The following is a 21,338-nucleotide window of genomic DNA, read 5'->3' as shown; positions in this document are numbered from 1 at the left end:
TCTATTTCCCAAAGTAACCATAGCAAGCTCGCCTCATACCTAAGTAACTGACCTTGTTTAACTTTAATATTCTTATTTGTAATTGGAATATGCCACTTTCAAACGTCACATGGGATTCAATGGTATTATGATCACTATTTCCTGGTAATCTATTACCAAGACATTGTGAATTAACTCTGCCTCATTTCACAATCCTAGCTCCAAAGTAGCTTCATACCTCATTTGTTACACAACATATTTCCCCAGAAAACCCTACAACCTCATCTTCCAGATCACCTTTTCTAATTTGATTATGGGTTTATGGCTCTCTATCCTCCATTAAAACCAGAAGTAGGTGAGGTACACACCTGCTTTCAGGGGTTAATATTCTCCTCGGTGAGTCTGCTGTGAGGTTGGCATCAGACATAGCTTCATTGGTATCTCTCTCACCCCTGAGGTAGAAAGTTGAATGTTTCAAGCCCTATTCTGGAGCCTTGAGTACAAAGTCTGGGCTGACAATCGTGGCACAATAGTAAAGGAGTGCTGCACTGTCATCAGTACTGTCCTTCACTTGGGAAATCAGCCCTCTGACATGAATGTCAAAGGTCCCATGATATTACTTGAAGAAGGGCAGGAGAGCTTGGCCAATATTTATCCCTCAGCCAACATATCTAAGACACGTTATCTGACCATTTATGTCAATGCTGTTTGTGGGACCTTGCTGCGTGCAAATTGGCTGTTGGATTTCTTTCATTAAAAAACTTTGGAAGTACTTCATTTTCTGTAAAGTTGTTTCAGACTGTTTCATAGAATCCCTACAGTGCATAAGGGGGCCATTCAGCCCATCGGGTTTTCACCAACCCTCCAAAAGAGTACCCTACTAGGCCCACTCCCCCACTCGATCCCTGTAACACCACCACCTAACTTTGGACATGAAGGGGCAATAAGTGGCCAATCCATCTAACCTGCACCTCTTTGGACTGTGGGAGGAAACCGGAGCACCGGGCGGAAACCCACTCAGACACAGAGAGAACATGCAAATTCCACACAGTCAGTCCCCCAAGGTTGGAATTGAACCGGGCCCCTGGCGTTGTGAGGCAGGAGTGCTAACCTGAACCTGAAGCCAAAATAGGCGCTATGTAAATGGAGTTTTGCTTTACCTGTGCTGATAGGACGGCACATAACTCTGCCTTATAGAATAAAAAGCGGTGGGAAAATTGGAAAAACGAAATCACCCAAACAATTCAGCTAGTGAGTGCAGTGCCTAATATGGAAAGTTGGCAAGTTTTCTCTCGAGACTCTGCCACGTTAGGTTTTATAAAGATTTTGACCAAGGTGCAGGAGAATGATCTTCTTCTTCCATTTTCTCGCAGCTTTAACAATATACAAACTGTGAGCAAAATTTCATTCCATGGACTTCAAAGGCTGGAGCTCCTGATGCTACACGGAAATGAAATCCAAAGGCTTCCGGATGGAGCTTTTGAAGATTTACAATCATTGCAGGTAGTACTGGTTACTGGATGTAAATATTTCAATTACAGCATACGTTTAAAATTGTAATTTTTCTTTTGTACAAGGATAAGTGCTACTAAGAAATTTTAAAATATCTACAAGGTTTAGGCGCAAAGACGAGCCATCGAATCACATTTCCTTCTCTCATGGAAAGCAGGGTGAAAGACTAAAATATTGGTTGCTTACAATGTAGCGCCTGAGATTTTTAACCACCATACTTCTCTACCTGTGGAAATTCACCTGACCATTCCTTCCCTTAAAAACTGCCGTCATTCATAACTCTCAAAGGGCCTTCCAAAGTTGGGTCCAAGGTGGAGGCTCGAAGTAACCATTGCTACATGGTGCATTGAGACTTTCTTGCCCAAGAGCATTGCTTTCGCTGCCTCTCACAATGAAATTTCCTTTGGTTCCTGCTGAGTATTTCCAGCACTTTCTTCAGATGTCCTGAATCTATAGAAAACAAAAAGGAAGACTATTATTTAAATGGTGACATATTGGGAAGTGTGGATTTATAAAGGGATCTGGGTGTCCTTGTACACCAGTCAATGAAAGTAGAGAGGCAGGTGCAGCAAGCAATTAGGAAGGCAGATGATATGTTGGCCTTCATTGCAAGAGGATTTGAGTTCAGAAGTAGAGATGTCTTACTGCAGTTATACAGGGCCTTGGTGAGACCACACCTGGAGTATTGAGTGCAGTTTTGGTCTCCCTACCTGAGAAAGTGCAGCACGGTAGCATGGTGGTTAGCACAATTGCTTCACAGCTCCAGGGTCCCAAGTTTGATTCCCGCTTGGGTCACTATCTGTGCGGAGTCTGCACGTTCTCCCCGTGTGTGCGTGGGTTTCCTCCGGCTGCTCCGGTTTCCTCCCACAGTCCAAAGATGTGCAGGTTAGGTGGGTTGGCCATGCTAAATTGCCCTTAGTGTCCAAAATTGCCCTTAGTGTGGGTGAGGTTACTGGGTTATGGGGATAGGGTGGAGGTGTGCGGTTGGGTAGGGTACTCTTTCCAAGAGCCGGTGCAGACTCGATGGGCCGAATGGCCTCCTTCTGCACTGTAAATTCTATGATGATAATGATACACTTGCCACAGAGAGAGTACAGCAGAGGTCCATTAGACTAATCCCAAGGTTGGCAGGACTGTCCTATGAGGAGTGATTGATTCAACTGGGCCTGTATTCATGACAGTCTAGAAGGATGAGGGGAGATCTGATTGAAATGTTTAAAATTCTAACAGATCTGGACAGACTCGTTGCAGGGAGGATGTTACCCTCGTTGGGGAATCTAGAACTAGAAGACACGGTTTCAACCATTTAGGACTGAGATGAGGAAATATTCTCTTCATTCAAAGGGTGGAGTACCTATTGAATTCCCGACCACAGAAGGCTGTGGAGGCCAAGTCACTGAATGTATTCAAGAAAGAGCAGATAAAATTTTCGATTTTAATGGCATCAAGGGGTATGGGGAGAATGCAGGAATATGGCAGTGAAATAGAGGATCAGTCAGGATCATATTGAATTGCAGAGCATGCTCGGAGGGCCGAATGGCCTACTCCTGCTCTTAGTTTCTATCTGTCACATTTTGCTTTTGTATTAGAAAACTACACCTTGTCCCCTCATCTAAGTCACTCGGCCATTTTACGCTCTCCCGTAGGCGGTTCTTGATGCAGAGGCTATAGATTTCCTTGGGTGACCTTCCCACTGGGCTATGTGGGACAGCTGAGGCCTTGGCCAGCCAGCTCATCCTTTCCCCAATTTGAGGCCCTTAAATGGCAAATTAATGATTGCTTAAGGGTCGTTTCCCACCCAGAATCAATTTTCTGGCGAGCGGAGGAGTTCTGGGGCCAGGATGGGGGGAAGCCTGGAAAGTGACGCTGCTCAGGCCCTCGGTGGAAAGGGTAAGGTTTGGGGGTTCACCTCCATCAACGTGTTACCCACCGCCAAAAGGTTTGGCCCCTGCAGATGCTCCTTCCAAATCAGCCTCTCCACCGACACCCTTACCCTCCTCTGACCTACCAACCCCACCCTGGGCATCACCTCCCCTCCTCACCCTGAGAACCCCACATTTAACCGGTCCTAGACTCCCTGGGGCTGTTTGCAGTCCCAATCATGTCCACTGCAATTTCTGGCACTGCTGGGACTGGACAGCTCTCTGAGGCACGGCTTCGTACTTCCTGATGCGTGGAAGTCCCATCTCCAGTCACTTAATGTTCATTGGAGCGTTAAATGGCTGTGGAGCAGCTAGTATAGCAGTGATGCATTAATTTCCGATTCCTTGGCAATTCCTCTTCCCTTGGAGGGGGAACCCCGCCATCTGGAAAATCCTGGCCATTGATAAAGACTGTAGATAGTTGAGGCCCAAGCACTGATGCTTATGGTGCGCCCAACAATAGCAACAACTTACATTTATAGCACTCCTAATGTAATGACATGTCTCAAGGCCCTTCACTGGTGCATTATAAAACAAAAAATGACACCAAGCCACATATGGAGATATTAGTTCAGGTAGAAGGCTTGGTCAAAGAGATATGCTTCAAGAAGCTTCTTAATCAAGTAAAGCCATGTAGAGAGGCAGAGAGGCCAGTTAAGGGCCTCAAATGTGGCAAGGGTGAGCCAGCTGGTCTCTGCCTCAGCTGCTCCACAAAACGTGTGGCCCAGGCAACTTAAAGCACGACCACCAATGATGGAGCAATTATAATTGGGAATGCACAAGAGGCCAGAATTAGAGGAGCACAGGTACCTCAGCAGGCTGTGGGACTGGAAGAAATCAGAGAAGTAAGGAGGGGCAAGGTCATGGAGGGATTTGAAATACAAAATGAGAATTTTAAAATGAAGGCATTGCAACTGTAAGTCAGCGAGCACATCCCACAAATCGCTCAATTATTCCCACTCTTTGCTTTCTGTTCATTAACCAACCGCAATCCATGCTAAAATACCACCCCCATCCCATGGACCCTAACTTTGTGTAAGGCCCGTCACTCTTGTGGCGAACCTTATCAAATTCCTTTTGGAAACCCGAATGTACAGCATTTACTGGTTCTCCCTTATCTACACTGCTAGTTTCACCTCAAAAAACTCAAAAAAATCGATCTGTCAAACACAATCTCCTTTTCATAAATCTGTACCCACTCTGCCCAGTGTTGATTTTGGCTAATCACATCAAGAGCTTCCGAGTGCCCCGTTACCACATCACTAATGACGGATTCAAATAATTTTCCCGCTATTAATATCAGTGTAACTGACCTATAGTTCTGGGTTTTCTCTTTTCCTCTTTTCTTGATTGGCGAGCTTACATGTGTCACTGTTCTACAATCTAGGGGATAGAATGCAAAGAAGAAAAATATATTTTAAAAATAAATTTAGAGTACCCAATTAACGTTTTCCAATTAAGGGGAAATTTAGCGTGGCCAATGCACCTATCCTGCCCATCTTTTAGGTTGTGGGGGCGAAACCCACGCAGACACGGGGAGAATGTGCAAACTCCACACGGACAGTGTCCCAGAGGCAGGATCGTGCCTGGGACCTTGGCGCCGTGAGGCAGCAGTGCTAACCACGGCGCCACCTTGCTTCCTGAAGAAAAATATTTTAACAGTCAGGCGTAGATAGATCTTAAACGAAAAAATAGCATAGATTTGTTTCTGTTCCTGCAGTCTGAGGAATTAGCTTCTTGCTGTTAACTTGTCCCAGGTCCCTATTAGTGCCATAGATATTTCTCTCTAGTATTTCCTTCCTTCGTCTCCTTCAACCACCACCCCCCCCCCAAACCTCCCAAGATGATCTAATAAAGTTCAGTAAATGTGGACACCACAAGACTAACCGCCTCAATGATCTGTGAAAGTGATACACGTGCTTCTTGTTAATATAATGCCACGGTGCCTTAGTAATAAGTCATACTGCATGCTGAACTGATTAAGCTATGTTTTCGATTGCCCATTATCGTTTAACTTAATTATCCTCCTCTTGCAGGTCCTTAAAATGAGCTACAACAAATTGAGTGTCGTAACAATGCAGAATTTTCAGGGATTGGTGAATTTATTACGCCTGCACATTGACCACAATAAGATTGAGTTCATTCAACCGGGCGCATTCCATGGACTGACGTCCCTGAAACTGGTCCACCTCGAAGGAAACCTGCTCCAGCAAATCCATCCGAGCACCTTCGTAACCTTTTCATTTCTGCAGCATTTTAAAGTTTCATCGGTAAAGCACCTCTACCTCTCCGATAATTTGATCAGGACACTACCCAGGGAAATGCTCCACTCAATGTCACAGCTGGAAAGCATCTACCTCCATGGGAATCCGTGGTCATGTGACTGCAGGTTAAAATGGCTCCTGGGCTGGGAAAGAGAGGCTGCAGGTAATTAGTGACTTTGCACCAAGTATGAATGTATGTGTCATTTGATATCTTTCTTTTATTTGCGTTCGCCAAGGTGAGGAATGTCAGTCGGAAATGGAGCATTTTCCATTTCCAATCTCAGCAGCGATTTCTCCGGGATGAGGTATATTCAGATGTGCGGTGAATCTCCCTTCCCCTCTGAACAGGCTGGCTGGGGTTCTCTTTTCTGGTCAGATTTAACCTGGCCGAATTCTTTAAAATTATGAAGTGGTTTGAGAGGGTAGGCGTAGAAAAGGTGTTGACGTTTGTGAGAGTCCAACACAAAGGTGTCAGAAATATGAGGTAATCTCGAAAATAAATCCCACATGGCATTTTGGAGAAACCTTTTACGAATAGTGTAGAATCCTCACAGAATCCCTACAGTGCAGAAGGAGGCCCATCAAGTCTGCACCAACCCACTGAAAGAGTACCCCACCCACTCCCACATTCTATCCCCATTACCGCACTTAACCTGCATACCTTTGTTTACCAAGGGGCAATTTAGTATGGCCAATCCAACTAACCTGCACATATTTGGACTGAGAGGAGACCAGAGCACCCGGAGTAAACCCATGCAGACACGGGGAGAACGTGTAAACTCCTCACAGGCAGTCACGCAAGGCCGGAATTGAACCCGGGTCCCTGGTGCTGTGAGGCAGGAGTGCTAACCACTGTGCCGCCCTCATAGAGTGTACGTAGAGTGTGAGATGTGCCATCAATGAGATCCACTCAGACACGGGGAGAATGTGCAAACTCCGCACGGACAGTGACTGGGATCCAACCAGGGTCCTCGGCGCCGTGAAGCACCATTGTGCCACCCTGCTGCCCGAGAAAGGATTCTTACAGCCTGCGTCCAGAAGCAGGATTTATCCCATCTTCCCAGCTCACGTTGAACCCAGATCACACATGAGCAAAACCCAAAGCACCACCAATTCCATCTATTTCTTCTAATGGGAAAAACAAGAACAAGGGAACATAATCTTAAAATTAGTACCAGGCCGTTAAGAATGGAAATCAGCTACATTTTATTCATGCAAAGTAGGGTAGATAGGGTATCAAAGGATTGAGAGCAAGTGTGGGCAAACGCAACTGAGATACAAATCAATCAGGATGGAAGAGGACTGGAGGGCTAAATGGCCTACTCCTGTTCCAATGTTATCGTTTGGCTCTTTTGGCTAAAGTTCATTTTTACAAAGCTCAAATTAATCAATGTACAATGTGCAACCACTTGAAATGTAAATTTCCTCATTGCTTTTATGGCTACCTTACAAATGAAGGGATGAAAGTGTATTAGCTACTACATTATTCAATTCAATGATTGTAATGGGCTCAAATTGAAAAGCTACATTGTTGCAAAACCAAATCAAGGTTGAGGTCAGGAAGCACATCTTCAGGTAAAGTGTAATGGAAATCTGAAAACTCTCTCAAAACTGTTAAGGCTGTGGGCCAATTGAAAATTCCAAGATTGAGATTAGATTTTTTGTTGGGTAAGTGTATTAAGGGATATGGAGTAAAAGTGTGCAGATATAGTTAAGGTACATATTGGCGTAATCAAATTGAATGGACAGGTTTGAGGGGGTGAATGACCCACTCGTGTTCCTATCTCTCAATCGATGCACAAGGGTTGGATTAGCAGACGCAATGGTATCGATTTTACAAGTCCTCCAGAGGCAAACTGGGAGTTGGGCGGGCTCATGAAAAAGGTGGCGGAAGGCGTTAAGAGGGAAGTCCAAAGTCTTCCCACCATCATGGTATATTCCCAGAAATGGGAATGACAGTGGCGCGACCACCCTACGACAGGAGTTGGGGCGGTTAATTAATTCAATGAAGTGGTGAGCCTCTTTCCACCCCCACTGGGATTTTTTGGGTCTTGGGGCAGTCCCCGTGGGTTCGGATCCCACTCCTGGTTCTGGTGGCGGGACTTCACCCTCACTGGCAAAATTCCAGCAACTGTCCTGGAATTACGGAATCATCTTTTGGGAGAAGTATGATATGGCATCATCTGCCAATGGGAATGCACCCTAGCAATTCTCAGCATATTCAGAAGAGACATGCAGGAAAAAAAGAGAAGAATTTAGCAAAAGAACAAGATCTCTGTCAAATCCTTTGATGGTTTCTTTTCTTCCCATTCGCAGGTGTCGTAAAATGTAAGAAGGATAGAACGTATCCAGGCGGGCGACAGTGTTCTCTGTGCTCTGAGCCCAAACAGTTCTCCAAAAAGGAGCTTTTTAAGCTGGATTCCAATGATCTCAACTGTACTAAGCCCACAATCGTGTCCCCATTGAAGAAGAGTAACATTAGTGAATGGGAAGACATCGAAGATGAAGATGCATTGCATCAAAACTATCAAAAGCCATTTGGAAGCATGACTTTGAACATCACTGACCAGGAAGGAAATCACAACCATTTCGTCTGCCACCTGAACAGACTAAGGAACGATACAAAGATTCAGTGGCATCGTCTAAATGAACACGAAATTACAGTCAATCTGACCCTTTCCGTCACTCTCACATGCCATGTGGATCAAGAAAGGATGCAGAGGATATGGAAACTCATTGCCTACTACAGTGAGACACCTGTACGATTAGAAAGAGACTTAATGTTGTCCAAAGAACCCAACTTGAGCTATCGCTATAAACAAGCCATTGACAATGATGCGTACTATTACACTGGTGTAAGAGCTGAAGTTATGGCTGAGCCCTCATGGTTAATGCAACAGCACATCGATATCCAGCTTAATAGAAGACACACTACTGCAAGCCATGTCGTTCTTCTGTTCTCAATGTACCTGTCACAGCACTTTCCAATTCAAAATGCAGCAAAAGCCAAGAACAACTGGGTATTAATAAAAGATGAGGGGACAAGGATGGATCGTGTGTTAGTTACAGGGACTATGCTACAGCTGAACTGTCCGGTCATTGCCTCAGCGAGTCCATCAATAGAATGGATGTTTCCCAATGGCACACATTTGGAAGCTCCGTACACTAGCAAAAATAACCGTGTTTCTGTCTCTAACACTGGGAAGTTAATAGTGAAGGCTGTAGGTTATTATGATTCAGGTTTATACCAGTGCATTGCAGCTGTTAAGGATGACACAGATACAATGACCTATCGGGTCGTTGTACAACCCACAACAGTCCATGCAAGTCAAGTGGAAGAAAGTGGCGTCACTGTGCATTCTGGAGATACCTACTCACTGCCCTGCTCTGCCAACGCAGTACCAAATGCCCAGTTGAATTGGATCCTTCCCAATAACAATGTGCTCAGAGCCCCATCAAACACTACCAGTGGATTTGTTACGGAGAATGGAACTTTGGTCATCAAATCTAGTCACGTTCGCAATAGTGGGCATTACAGATGTCTAGCCATCAACAAGTATGGCATGGATTCACTGACTATTAATGTGGCAGTCATTAAAAAGTTGCATGGCCAACCAGTCAAAAAGAGGAAAGGTAGTAGAGCACCAATTCCCAAACTCTTCATAAGAACGGAGGATCCAGTGGCTCAGGAACAGGAAGGCTCAGGTAGAGAGTCGGCATATGAAAGTCAGAAACAGGTAACTTACAATAAATACACTGGCAGCGCACCTGCTGGGCACAAACGCCTTCATGCTGATGACACGCATGACCGTCCCCAAGCAGGATCGAGCAGGAACATCAAACTAAGGCCAGGGCCACAGCGGGGAAGGGGGAAGACTGCCACGGAAGGCCGGAGAAGATGGGATTCCCGCAGAAGGGTCAACATGTCCAATAAAAAGATTGACCCACAGAAGTGGGCGGACATCCTGGCAAAAGTGCGGGCAAAAACCATCCCTAAAGTAACGGCTCCCCCCTTGTTCCAAATCTATAAGTCAACCACCATATCTCCAGCTAGAAATGAAAACCAAAACCAAACGTATCTCCTTGCAGCAAGTTACCCAAAAGGAACCGCCTCTGAAGAAGAGTCTGGGGTGGAGGAATCCTCAGGCACTGGTGATCTAAATTTTTCAGAGGATGAATTAATACATGTAAGCTCACCACGTATTGTAATAGCAAAAGAATACAATATGCTGGAGAACACTACACTTAACAGAACTCTGAAACACCAGGAAAATCATTTGCAGCAAAGAATAAGAGGTGATACTAATTCTGCCAAAAAACAAATCTCTGGTGCATCTCATACTGACCCCCCTCTCCAAAGTGCTACTGAGCCCAGCACTGCAGCCAAGTTCCTTTCAAAATTGACGCATGAGTCAGAGATTTGGGAATGGCCAACAGCCTTGGAACAGGCCAGTATTGAGCCAAGAGGGGAAATAATTAAGATACAGCCAATTCCGCAGGAACCAGGAGATGATGATGTATCTGTCATTGAGAGTAAAACTAATGCTCCAGAAACTGATGTCTATGAGGAGTTCACAGAAGCTAGGATGACTAAAGCTGTTACACATCTAGCAAGGAAGATTCCTAGAAAGGACTCCATAACTGATATTGCAGACATAAATTCTAACAGTGAAACAGACAGCACGTTTGTAAGAGGAGATCCAATTTTAGTAAGCACATCAGTCACCACTTTGACCACAACTGAAGCAACTTCAATGAACTTCAGAGCCCCTACCTTGTCAACCAAAACTAGAACTACCACTACATTGCCCCTCCCTATTAAAGCAGCGACCATTTCAACCTTGGCCCCCAATACCATAACCAAACCAGCTATTTTCACAACTGACGCTACCATTCCTCCCACCACTGCAGCCAAAGCTACTACAATAAAAGCCATGGTGCCTAGGACCATGGCAAAGACAACCACTGCAGTGAATGTTAATGCAAAGGCTGGCCATAGCAAAAACACGTCTATTATTCCTTCTCGAAACTATTCAAGGAGAAGGCTGCCTGGCAGAAGGAAGTATCGGCCAAATAGGTACAGACAAAGGCAAAATTTATACCCAATAGCCAGGGCCAAAGGAATAAAGCCAACCCAGGTAAGTGTGACTTCAATCACCCAGTCATCAATGAAGTCCGTTCCAGCAGAAATGAGCAATCCTGAAAATGGTCAAGCTGAAGTCAAGATTAGATTGGAAAAGGAGCCAGATTCAAAGTTAGTGACCGCAGCTTCTAGCAAATTAATTTTGCCTGCTTTAGAACACCTCACAACAAAGGAACCAAAACTAAAATCGGTGAATGTCTTAACCGTTATAAAGTCTCCATATACAACCAAATCTTCAGGAACACCTACCTCCCAAGTGCCACAGCCGTCAAAGTCACACCACCCAAAACCATTAGCTTCAACATCGCAGGCAACACTTGAAACTACAGGAGGACTAGACGTTCAAAGGGATTACAAATTGCACAATGTTACAAACCTTGACACTACTACTGCATCACCTCTGATGGCCAATACCTTTGGTAAACCTCCAGATCTCACTACTACCTCAGATTTTCTGGAGTCAAGCGGTAGACACATACCAACCACAGCCTCAGTAGTTCCGGTGGGATCTGGAAAATTAGCGGGAGTACAGGACAATGCAAAAACATCGGATATTATCTTAAATCCACTTGTCCCAGTGACTGTACTTCCTATTTCTACAACAGTTACTTTGACATCAGAATCTGCAATGAATTACTTTGAAGTATTAACCACAAACGCTGCTTCTCATATACAGGGCACTAGTGAAACTCCAACATCAAACACTGAGCCAAAAGTGCCACCTGTGACAGATTTGGAAACAGAGACTAAATCACCAGAGGCCGAAACGTCTCACGGAATGTCCACACTTCGACAAAATAGAAGTGATATTCCATCAAAACTAGCTGCTTCCCCTGACACAACTATAGCTCCTTCACGCTTTCCCAACCAGGATATTGCTCCGCCCAGTGAAGCAACAGAACAAAATGTGCCAGGAGCCCAACTGACCAACGTAGCCTTCAGACATGTCCCTCTTTTGCCTTCTCAAACCACAGCCTCAATGGACAAAGAAATCTTGTCTCCGCGCCTTTCTCCACAAGGTGCCTTGCCCACTCTGAAAGCTGCTGGAGTGGGAGTAAAGAAACAAGGCCGACTGGAAGCCAACAGGACATCTGAAAGTAATAATAAACCAGATAGAGTCCGCTCAAGACAGCATTCAGTAACCACACAAGGCAGACAACAAGTTAAAGAAACATACACTGAACAGGCAAACAGCTTAACTTGGATTTCAAAGCATAAATGGAAGTCAGATGCAAATCTCAACATAATGTCCATTCCAGAGCAAGGCTCTGAGCTGAAATCTCCCAAATATATTCCTGTAGGAGTAACAGATGAACCACTGATACCTGCAATTAGGGTTTGGCCCCATAATTTTACAACTGTAGCATGGTCAGGATTTACTGACAAGCCTGGATTGAGAGCATTTCCAACTAGGACTGTGCAAAACATAGCAAAACCTGATGGGCATTTTATCAAGTCGCCCACTGCAACCTCGACAACTCTATCCAGAACAAGCCCGGTAATAATTAAGAAAGTAGTCAATGCTGATTTAGATTCTAATTCAAAAACAGGTAAGACAAATGACATACCGTCATCGAGGCATGCTATTTTCCAAATGCCGACCACAGATCAAGATGATCAACGGCGACATCACGCACGGATCCCAATTCTATTTTCTAAAGAGAGAACCTCAGCAACTATCCCCAAGGCAACCATGCCGACAGTGATATTGCCCACAACTGCCCCGACAACTCTGCCCACCACGACTAGACCTGCTCAATTGTTTAGAAACACCTCATTGAACAAAAGGTTGCACTATGCCCCAATCCTTCCGAAGCTAGGAGGGAATTCATCCAACGCTGCTCAACTATGGCCCAATTTCAGAGCGACGAAGGAAAAGCCAAAAATAGTTACTCGGAACCCTCTGACAATGTCAGTAAAAGCAGAAATGGACGCCTATCTCCCTTGTGACACAGCTGGGGAGCCCAAGCCGTTTGTGTTTTGGACGAAAGTGTCAACAGGTAAGTGACCCATTAAGAATGCCTACTTTACAGCCTTATTGTCAATAAATTAAAAAAGAATAAGTGTTTTATCAATAGGAAGGAAAATCATGCTGGTTCCCATAATGGGCAATTGTTCAACAACACAAAATGTCAACTTGAAAATCTACTACATATGAGTTAGTCAAGGTATCCACTCAATAAAATATCACATTTCTTTGTTACAAGTTAGGGCAGCACGGTAGCACACGTGGCTAGCACTGTGGCTTCACAGCGCCAGGGTCCCAGGTTCGATTCCCCACTGGGTCACTGTCTGTGCAGAGTCTGCATGTTCTCCCCGTGTCTGCGCGGGTTTAGTCTGGGTGCTCCGGTTTCCTCCCACAGTCCAAAGACGTGCTGACTCGATGGGCCGAATGGCCTCCTTCTGCACTGTATGTTCTAAAGTGCCACATTAGCTCGGTGTTATGTTGCCAACTCTGATTGGACATGTTCTTGGAGGTGTCCTCACATATAACCCTCCAGTCTCCAACTGCCCCACTCTCACTCTCCTGCAACTAGCCAAAAACACAAAGATGTCCATACTTGTGGTGAACCAAGCAAATTGGAAAATGGATGGCTCCTTCATTACGCACTCAGATGGTTCATAACCATCGGTCAGTCTATTATAGCTTATCCAATAATTTTACAACTTGGAAAGAAAAATGTTGAAAGAGGTTGTTTTTCAATTATCCCGGCCACCCACAGCCGTGTCCTGCAGGTTAGTCCTTGCTTCCTGGGCAACTTCAGGACAATCCTTCAATGTGTGCAATGCTAGCTATGTGGATCTGAAGGATCTGAATTCAAGCCCCACTATAGGTCAAGACTGACACTTCTGTGTGGACTTGAGGGAATGCTGTGCTATCAGAACATTTGGATGAGAAACTTGAGCAGGTTTAAAAGGTCCTATGGCAGCAGGGTAGCATAGTGGTTAGCACAGTTGCTTCACAGCTCCAGGGTACAAGGTTCGATTCCCGGCTTGGGTCACTGTCTGTGCAGAGTTTGCACGTTCTCCCCGTGTCTGCGTGGATTTCCTCCGGGTCCTCCGGTTTCCACCCACAGTCCAAAGATGTGCGGGTTAGGTGGATTGGCCATGCTAAATTGCTCTTAGTGTCCACAAAATGTTAAGTGGGGGTTACTGGTTTACGTGGATAGGGTAGATACGTGGGCTTCAGTAGGGAGCCCTTTGTAAGGGCCGATGCAGACTCTAGGGGCCAAATGGCCTCCTTCTGCACTGTAAATTCTATGATTCTATGGCATCATTTGGAGTAACCCTGACTAACCTTCCACTAACCCTGACTGTGTTTGCAGTTATAACCTTTAAATTGTAATTTAATATTCATGAAGTATATTGGGCCGTCAAAACTGTTCTTTTTTAATATCGCACAATGTCTATGAATGTTATTTACGTGGATTCCCTTGAGTGGCTGTTTGCTGACATTGAAGCTCATAGACTTGTTAGCAAACTATTGATATGTGGCTTAGTGACAGGTGACAGAGAGAAGGGAGAGTGGGCAGATATTCTAATTGGCCGGCAGCACGGTGGCGTAGTGGTAGCACTGCAGTCTCACGGCGCCGAGGTCCCAGGTTCGATCCCAGCTCTGGGCCACTGTCCGTGTGGAGTTTGCACATTCCCCCCATGTTTGCGCAGGTTTCCCCCCGCAACCCAAAGATGTGCAAGGATTGGACACGCTAAATTGCCTCGTAATTGGAAAAAATGAATTGGGTATTCTAAATTTATATTAAAAGAAAGATATTCTAATTGGCAGGATGTAACTAAGACCCATGTTGGAGCCTTGGTTATTCACCATATTCTGGCATGATGTAGATGAAGGAATAGAAATCCAAATATCCACACTTTACAATGACACAAAGATAGGCAGCGATGTAAATAGAATAAATGGAGACATAAAATTACAACGAGAAATTGTGAATGGGCAAAACTGTGTCCAATGTAATTTGGTGCAGGCAAACATGAGGTCATCCGCTTTAGACCTAAAAGAGATACAACAGAGTACTTTCTCGATGGTAATAAGCGAGAAAGTGTTTTTTTAAAACATAATTGTGTTCATAGGTCATTAAAATAGCACAAACAGAAAGAGAAACTAATCAGGAAGGGTAATGGAATTATGGCCTCTTTACCTAAGGAACTAAAATACAAGGGAATAGAAGTTATGCTTCAGCAACACTAAGCCCTAGATAGACCACAGCTGGAGTAATATGAGCAGTTTCAGCTCACAGGTATATTAGCATTTCACAGCATAAAAAAGGTGTATTGGCATTGGAGGGAGTGCAGCTTAGATTTATCAGAATGATACCCAGATAATCAAATAGTGAATAGGGTTCAGTCTTGCAGGATGGGTGGAGAGAGTAAGGCCCACAAAGGAGTCTTGCCACTTTGGTGCTTTTTCTGCTTCTGTCTCTGGTCTGGAGGAAACAGCTCCTTAAACACAAAAAGAGTTCGCTGGTTTATCACATGATCCACTCTCTCCAACTGACAAGTGACCCAAATATGGTCACACCTAGTGGATTCCAGTTGTAACTTAATAAGATTATGTCTGCGAACTCCTCTTTCAGATAGAGTCCTCTGAAGTGATTACGCATAATGCTTGTTCTCCACCCAACTGAATTTGGTAGCCCTGTGAATGGAGACAGTAGCCGTGTTTCATTCATTAATGACCTCGGGTGTAATGGCACCCTAGGTAGAAGCAACCACAATATGATTGAATTCCACATCCAGTTTTAAAAGAAGAATAGTGGGGCTAAGGCCAGTATTTCAAACTTAAATAAGGGCAACTATGTGGGTATGAAAGCTGAGCTAACTGAAGCGAACTGGAATACCTGGCTGGGGATAGATCAATGCAGAAGCAATGACAGACATTTTAAAAGATGTTTCAAAATATTCTGGATAAGTGTATTCCTACTGGAAAGAAAAAGTCATAAAAGGAGGACCTACCATCTGTGGTTAATTAAAGAACTTATGGGAAATATCAAACTTGAGGAAAAAGTATATAATTGAGCAAAAATGAGTGGCAGGTCAGATGATTGGTCAGAATATAAAGAACGGCAGAGAATGACTAAAATCAGGAGAAAAAGAGCATGAGAGGAAGCTGGCTAGAAATGTAAGAACGGATAGCAAGAGTTTCTACAGGTATTTAAAAAGGAAAAGAGTAAGTGAGTGATTGTTCCCGAGGGAGTGACAGTGGGAGTTAATAGTCGATAATAAGGAAATGGTAGATAAAGTGAACAAATGCTTTGCTTCACTTTAGAAGAGCCAAAAAGCATCCCAGTAATAGCTGCAAATCAGAAGGTGTAAGAGAGAGGAAATTGATGAAATGCCAATCAATAGGGAAGTAGTAGCAAGAAAACTGATGGAGCTGCGGCTGATAAGTCTCTGGGTCCTGATGGTTTTATCATAGGGTCTCGAAAGAGGAGGCGAATGAGGTGGTAGATGCATTGGTGTTAATTTTCCAAAATTTCAGTAGTCCTGGAGATAGTCCATCAGACTGGGAAGTAGCAAATATAATCCTTCTATTAAAAAAGGGAGGGAGGTAGAAAACAGGGAACTATAGGCTTGAAGTCTGTCGGGAAGATGTTCTAATTGATCATTAAAGATGTTATAGCTGGTCACTTTGTAAAACTGAAGGTAATCAGGGAGAGTCTGCATGGGTTTGTGAAATGGAAACCATGGGCCGTATTCTTTGACCCTGGGGCCGGGTCGGAGAATCGCCGGCGGGGGAGGGGGGCGCGGTTCACGCGACGCCGGTCCACTGATTCTCCGGTGACTGGAAAATCGCCGCCATTGGCGCCGGTGCGGCACCAGTTGGCGATTCTCCGCACGGGATGGGTCGAGTGGCTGGTGAGATAGGGCGAGTTCCTCTGGCGCAGTTCACATGTGGTCCTACCCAGCGGGACCTCGGCGTTCATCCTGCACGGGGCGGCCTTGTGGGGAGGGGGAATCTGATCCCGGGGGGGGGACCTCCACCATGGCCTGGCCCACGATCGGGGCCTACCAATCGGCAGGCCGGCTTCTCCTGGTGGGGGCCTCTTTTACTCCGCGCCGTGTCCCTGTAGCTCTACGCCATGTTGCGTCAGAGCAGGCGCGGAGAAGGCAACTAGCGCACATGCGCGAGTACACGCTGGCCGCAGCGTGCATGCGCAGACTCGTGGCGCCCATTTGACACCGGTATCAGCAGCTGGAGCTGCGTGAGTCGCTCCAGTGTCGTTCTGGCCCCCTGTAGGGCGCAGGATCGCTGATCCTGGGGCCTGTTGACGCCATCGTAAAACGCAACGGCGTTTTTGATGGTGTCAACTCTTAGCCTCAGGATCAGAGAATCCCGCCCCATGTTTCATCAATTTATTAGAGTTCGTTGAAGGAGTAACAAGCACTGTGGATAAAGGGGAGCCTGTAGATGTACTGTACTTGGATTTCCAGAAGCATTTGATAAGGTGCCACATCAAAGGTTATTGTGGAAAACAGAAGCACATGAAGTAGGGATTACCATTTGAGCATGGACAGAAGACTGGCTGACTGGCAGAAAACTGAGAGTATGCATAAATGGGCGTTTGGCTGATTGGAAGGATGTGATGACTGGAGTCCCACAGCGGCCTCAATTTTTTACAATCTTGGATGATGGGAGCTACATTTGAAGATGACACAAAGATAGGTAGGTAAGTATGTTGTGAAGAAGACACAAGAAGTTGGCAGACAGATATAGATAAGTTGAGTGAGTGGGCAAAACACTGGCAGGTAGAGTGTAAAGTGGGACAATGTGAAGTTATTTACTTTGACAGGGATAATAAAAAAGCAGAGTATTACTTAAACGGAGAATGATTTCAGAATTCTGAGGTGTAGAGGGATCTAGGTATTCTAGTGCATCAGTCACAAATAGATAGCATGAAGGTAAAACACACAATCAAAAAGGCTAATGGAATGCTCACCTTTATTTCAAGAGGAATTGGACATTAAAATAACAATAGAAAATGCTGGATAAACTCAGCAGGTCTGGCAGCATCTGTGGAGAGAGAAACAGAGGTAACGTTTTGAGCCCATATGACCTGCAGAACTGAAGAGGGATAGAAATGCAATGAATTATATCGTTGGAAAAGGGGGTGAAGGAGGTGGGACAGATAGAAGGGCAAGGATAGGTCAGAGCAAAGGTGTGATTGACAAAGCTGTCATGGACATAAGACAATGGTGCCTTTAAGGATGGAAGAGTGCTAATAGTGGCAAAAGGCAAGATAGCAGCATGCGTTAATCTGAGAATAAAGGTCAGTGAGAGAAAAATGGAACAACAAGGAACAGGTGGCCATGTGGGGGAGGGGTGCAGTTTTTTTTGAGCAAGCCAGGGGAACTGGAAAAACAGAAAACGTGGGGTTGGGGGGGAGGGTTCTGGGTCAGGGTCATGATTGAGGAGAAAGTTCACAGTCTAAAATTCTTGAACTCGTTGTTGAGTCCATAAGGCTGTAACATGCCTCGTCGGAAGATGAGATGTTCTTCCAGTTTGCGTTGGGCGTCACTGGAACATTGTAGCAGGCCTGGGACAGACATATTGGCATGAGAGCATGATGCTGAGTTGAAATGCAAAGAGACCAGAAGGTTGGTGATTAATGGAACCATTAACACCCCCCTTTGTCCATGACACCTTTGTCAATCTCTTCTTGGCTCCAGTCCATCTCTGCCCTCCTATTCTGCCCCACCTCTTCCACCCCTCACTCCAAGTAGATAGTTTATTACATTTCCAACCCTCTTCAGTCTGTCGGCTCTTCAGTCTCATATTGCCTCGAAACGTTAACTCTGATTCTCTCTCCACAGATGGTGCCAGACCTGCTGAGCTTATCCAGCATTTTATGATTTTATAGCGTTTTATAAAATTAAGGATGACATGCTTCAGTTATACAGGGAATTGTTGGGACCACACCTTGGGCGGGATTTTCCGGCCTCCCAGTCGCATGTTTCTCGGCGGCAGGGGTCGGCGCGCTGTTCGCTGGTGGGTGGATTCTCTATTTCCGCTGCTGTCAATGGGAATTCCATTGATGCCCCCCCCCCGCCATACGCCGCTGAGGAACCATGGCCAGGGGTGCACTGCCACAGGGACCAGTTAATCAATGCGCCAATGTCAGGACGGAGAACTCTGGCCCTTGGACACCTTGTGCAGTTTTGGTTTCATTATTGAAGGAAGGAAGTAAATGTGTTGAAGGTGATTCAGAAGAGGTTTACTAGATTGATGCCTGGAATGAGCAGGTTGTCTTATGAGCATAGGTTGGACAGGTTGGCTGTGCTTCCAGCGAAGATTTGAAGAATCAAAGGATGACATGAGTGAAGTGCATAAGATCCTGAATGGTCTTGACCAGGAGGATGTGGAAAGGATGATTCCTCTACTGGGTGAGTCCCGAACTAGGGGGCACTGTTTTAAAATTAGGAGCCGCCCTTTTACGGCACAGACGAGAAGAATGTTTCTCTGAAGGTTGTGCAACTGGAACTCTGCCTCAGCAGGCATTGGAAGTGGGTAATTGAGTATTTATAAGGAGGAGGTAGATAGATTCTTGTTGGGCAAGAGAATCAAAGGTTCTCAGGGGTAGATGGGAATGAGGACCTCGAAACGCCAACACATCAGCCAGGATGGTATTGAATGAGAGCGGCGCAAGCTCAAGGACCCAAATAGCTGACATTTGCTCCCGTTTCGTATTTTCATATATTGAAGTTTTACACCAGTGTTGCCAATCAATGAAAATTACAAGTGTTTGTGCTTGATCATCTGCCTTCCAGCACAAAACCACCTTCGCGGAGAGGCCGGGTGTGCTGTTGGAGAACTTGATAGTAAGATAGCAACATTCTAAGGTTATTGATCAATCTTTATTTTTCTCTTTCCTGTTTGCAACTACTTGGTGAGGGGGCTTTGTGCCACTGTAATCTGGCACTGCCATTTGTTTGGTGCACCCATCATACTGGGAGAATGGGTTTCCCAGTGGGAATTCCCCAGGACAATTTGTTTTTATATCAGGAGAAAAAGTGAGATGTCAAGAGGGTCAGGCTGCACCTGAGGTAATATATAATCGCCGACTCACATTTATGGACAGAGATATAGCCACCGAGAAATAGGTTCACAGCTGGCATACCCCAGTGGGCCAGTGATTGTACATAATTACATAAGTAGGGAAGCCATACTGATCCTTTATAAAGCCTGGGTTGGGACACAACTAAAATATTGTATCCAGTTCTGGTCACTGCACTTTAGGAAGGATCTGAAGGTCCTCATGAGGTGCAGAGGAGATTGCTCAGCATGGTCCAGGGATGAGGGATTTAAGCTGTAAGGTTAGGCTGGGGTTTTTCTCTTTGGAGCAAAGGAGTTTGAGGGGACATTTGATAGAGTGTATAAGACTATGACGGCTTTAGTTGGGTCACACAAAGAAAAACTTCCCTTTAGCTGACAGTACAAGGGCGAGGGGGCTCAGGTTTAAGGTTTTGGGCAAGAGAGGGGAATGCAAGAACTTTACGTAGTGAGTGATGATGACCTGGACCTCGCTGTCAAAGAGGGCAGTTGAAGCAGAGATGATGATGAATGACTTCAAAAGGAAATTGGATGGGCACTTTAGGAAATAAACAGGCAGGGTTATAGACACAGAGTGGGGGTTTGGCCTGATTGGATTGCTCTGCATAGAACTAACTGGACATGATGGGCTAAGTGGCCTCTTTCTCTGCCATAAAGACTCTACCAAGCCTGACTGGTCCTCAACACATTGAAACTGATTGTAGCATCCTTGCTAATTCCTTGTTTCAAATGTTATTTCATTCATTCATGGGATGTGGGCATCGCTGGCTAGGTCAGCATTTATTGCCCACCCCTCATTGTCCTTGAGAAGGTGGTGGTGAGCTGTCTTCTGGACCTGTTGCAGTCCATGTGGTGTAGGAACACCCACAATGCTGTTAGGGAAGGGGTTCCAGGATATTGACCTGGCGACAGTGAAGGCGATATATTTCCCAGTTAGGATGGTGAGTGGTTTGGAGGGGAACTTTCAGAAGGTGGTATCCCTACGTGCCTGCTGCTCTTGTCCATCTAGATGATGGTGGTCGTGGGTTTGGAAGGTGTTGCCCAAGGAGGTGTAGTGAGTTTGTGCAGTGCATCTTGTAAATGGTACTGTGCGTCTGTGGTGGAGGGAGTGAATGTTTGCGGATGGGATGGGGTGCCTATGAAGTGGGCTGCTTTCCCCTGGATGATGTCAAGCTTCTTGAGTGTTGTTGGAGCTGCACTCATAGAACATACAGTGCAGAAGGAGGCCCACTTAACCCCTCATTTCCATCCTATCCGCGTAACCCAATAACCCCCTCCTATTCTTTTCGGCCACTAAGGGCAATTGAGCATGGTCAATCCACCTAACCTGCACGTCTTTGGACTGTGGGAGGAAACCCATGCAGACACGGGGAGAACGTGCAGACTTCAAACAGACAGTGACCCAGCGGGGAATCGAACCTGGGACCTTGGCGCTGTGAATCCACAGTGCT

The 21,338-nt window shown here is 45.4% G+C and overlaps 1 protein-coding gene across 1 annotated transcript in view; it reads left to right on the top strand.

Annotated features, from left to right (window-relative positions):
* Positions 1 to 21,338, top strand: part of mxra5a (matrix-remodelling associated 5a) — a 98,171-nt gene that overhangs the window by 66,798 nt on the left and 10,035 nt on the right. Inside the window, exons 3-5 of the mRNA XM_072477355.1 lie at positions 1,353 to 1,482; positions 5,450 to 5,840; positions 7,994 to 12,820. Coding sequence (XP_072333456.1) covers positions 1,353 to 1,482; positions 5,450 to 5,840; positions 7,994 to 12,820 — 5,348 coding nt within the window. The remainder of the gene's footprint in view (positions 1 to 1,352; positions 1,483 to 5,449; positions 5,841 to 7,993; positions 12,821 to 21,338) is intronic.

Source organism: Scyliorhinus torazame, chromosome 15, assembly GCF_047496885.1.
Source record: "Scyliorhinus torazame isolate Kashiwa2021f chromosome 15, sScyTor2.1, whole genome shotgun sequence".
Classification (NCBI taxonomy): Eukaryota; Metazoa; Chordata; class Chondrichthyes; order Carcharhiniformes; family Scyliorhinidae; genus Scyliorhinus; species Scyliorhinus torazame.
Note: the sequence above shows the minus strand (reverse complement) of the source record. Positions and strands in the feature narration are given on the sequence as shown.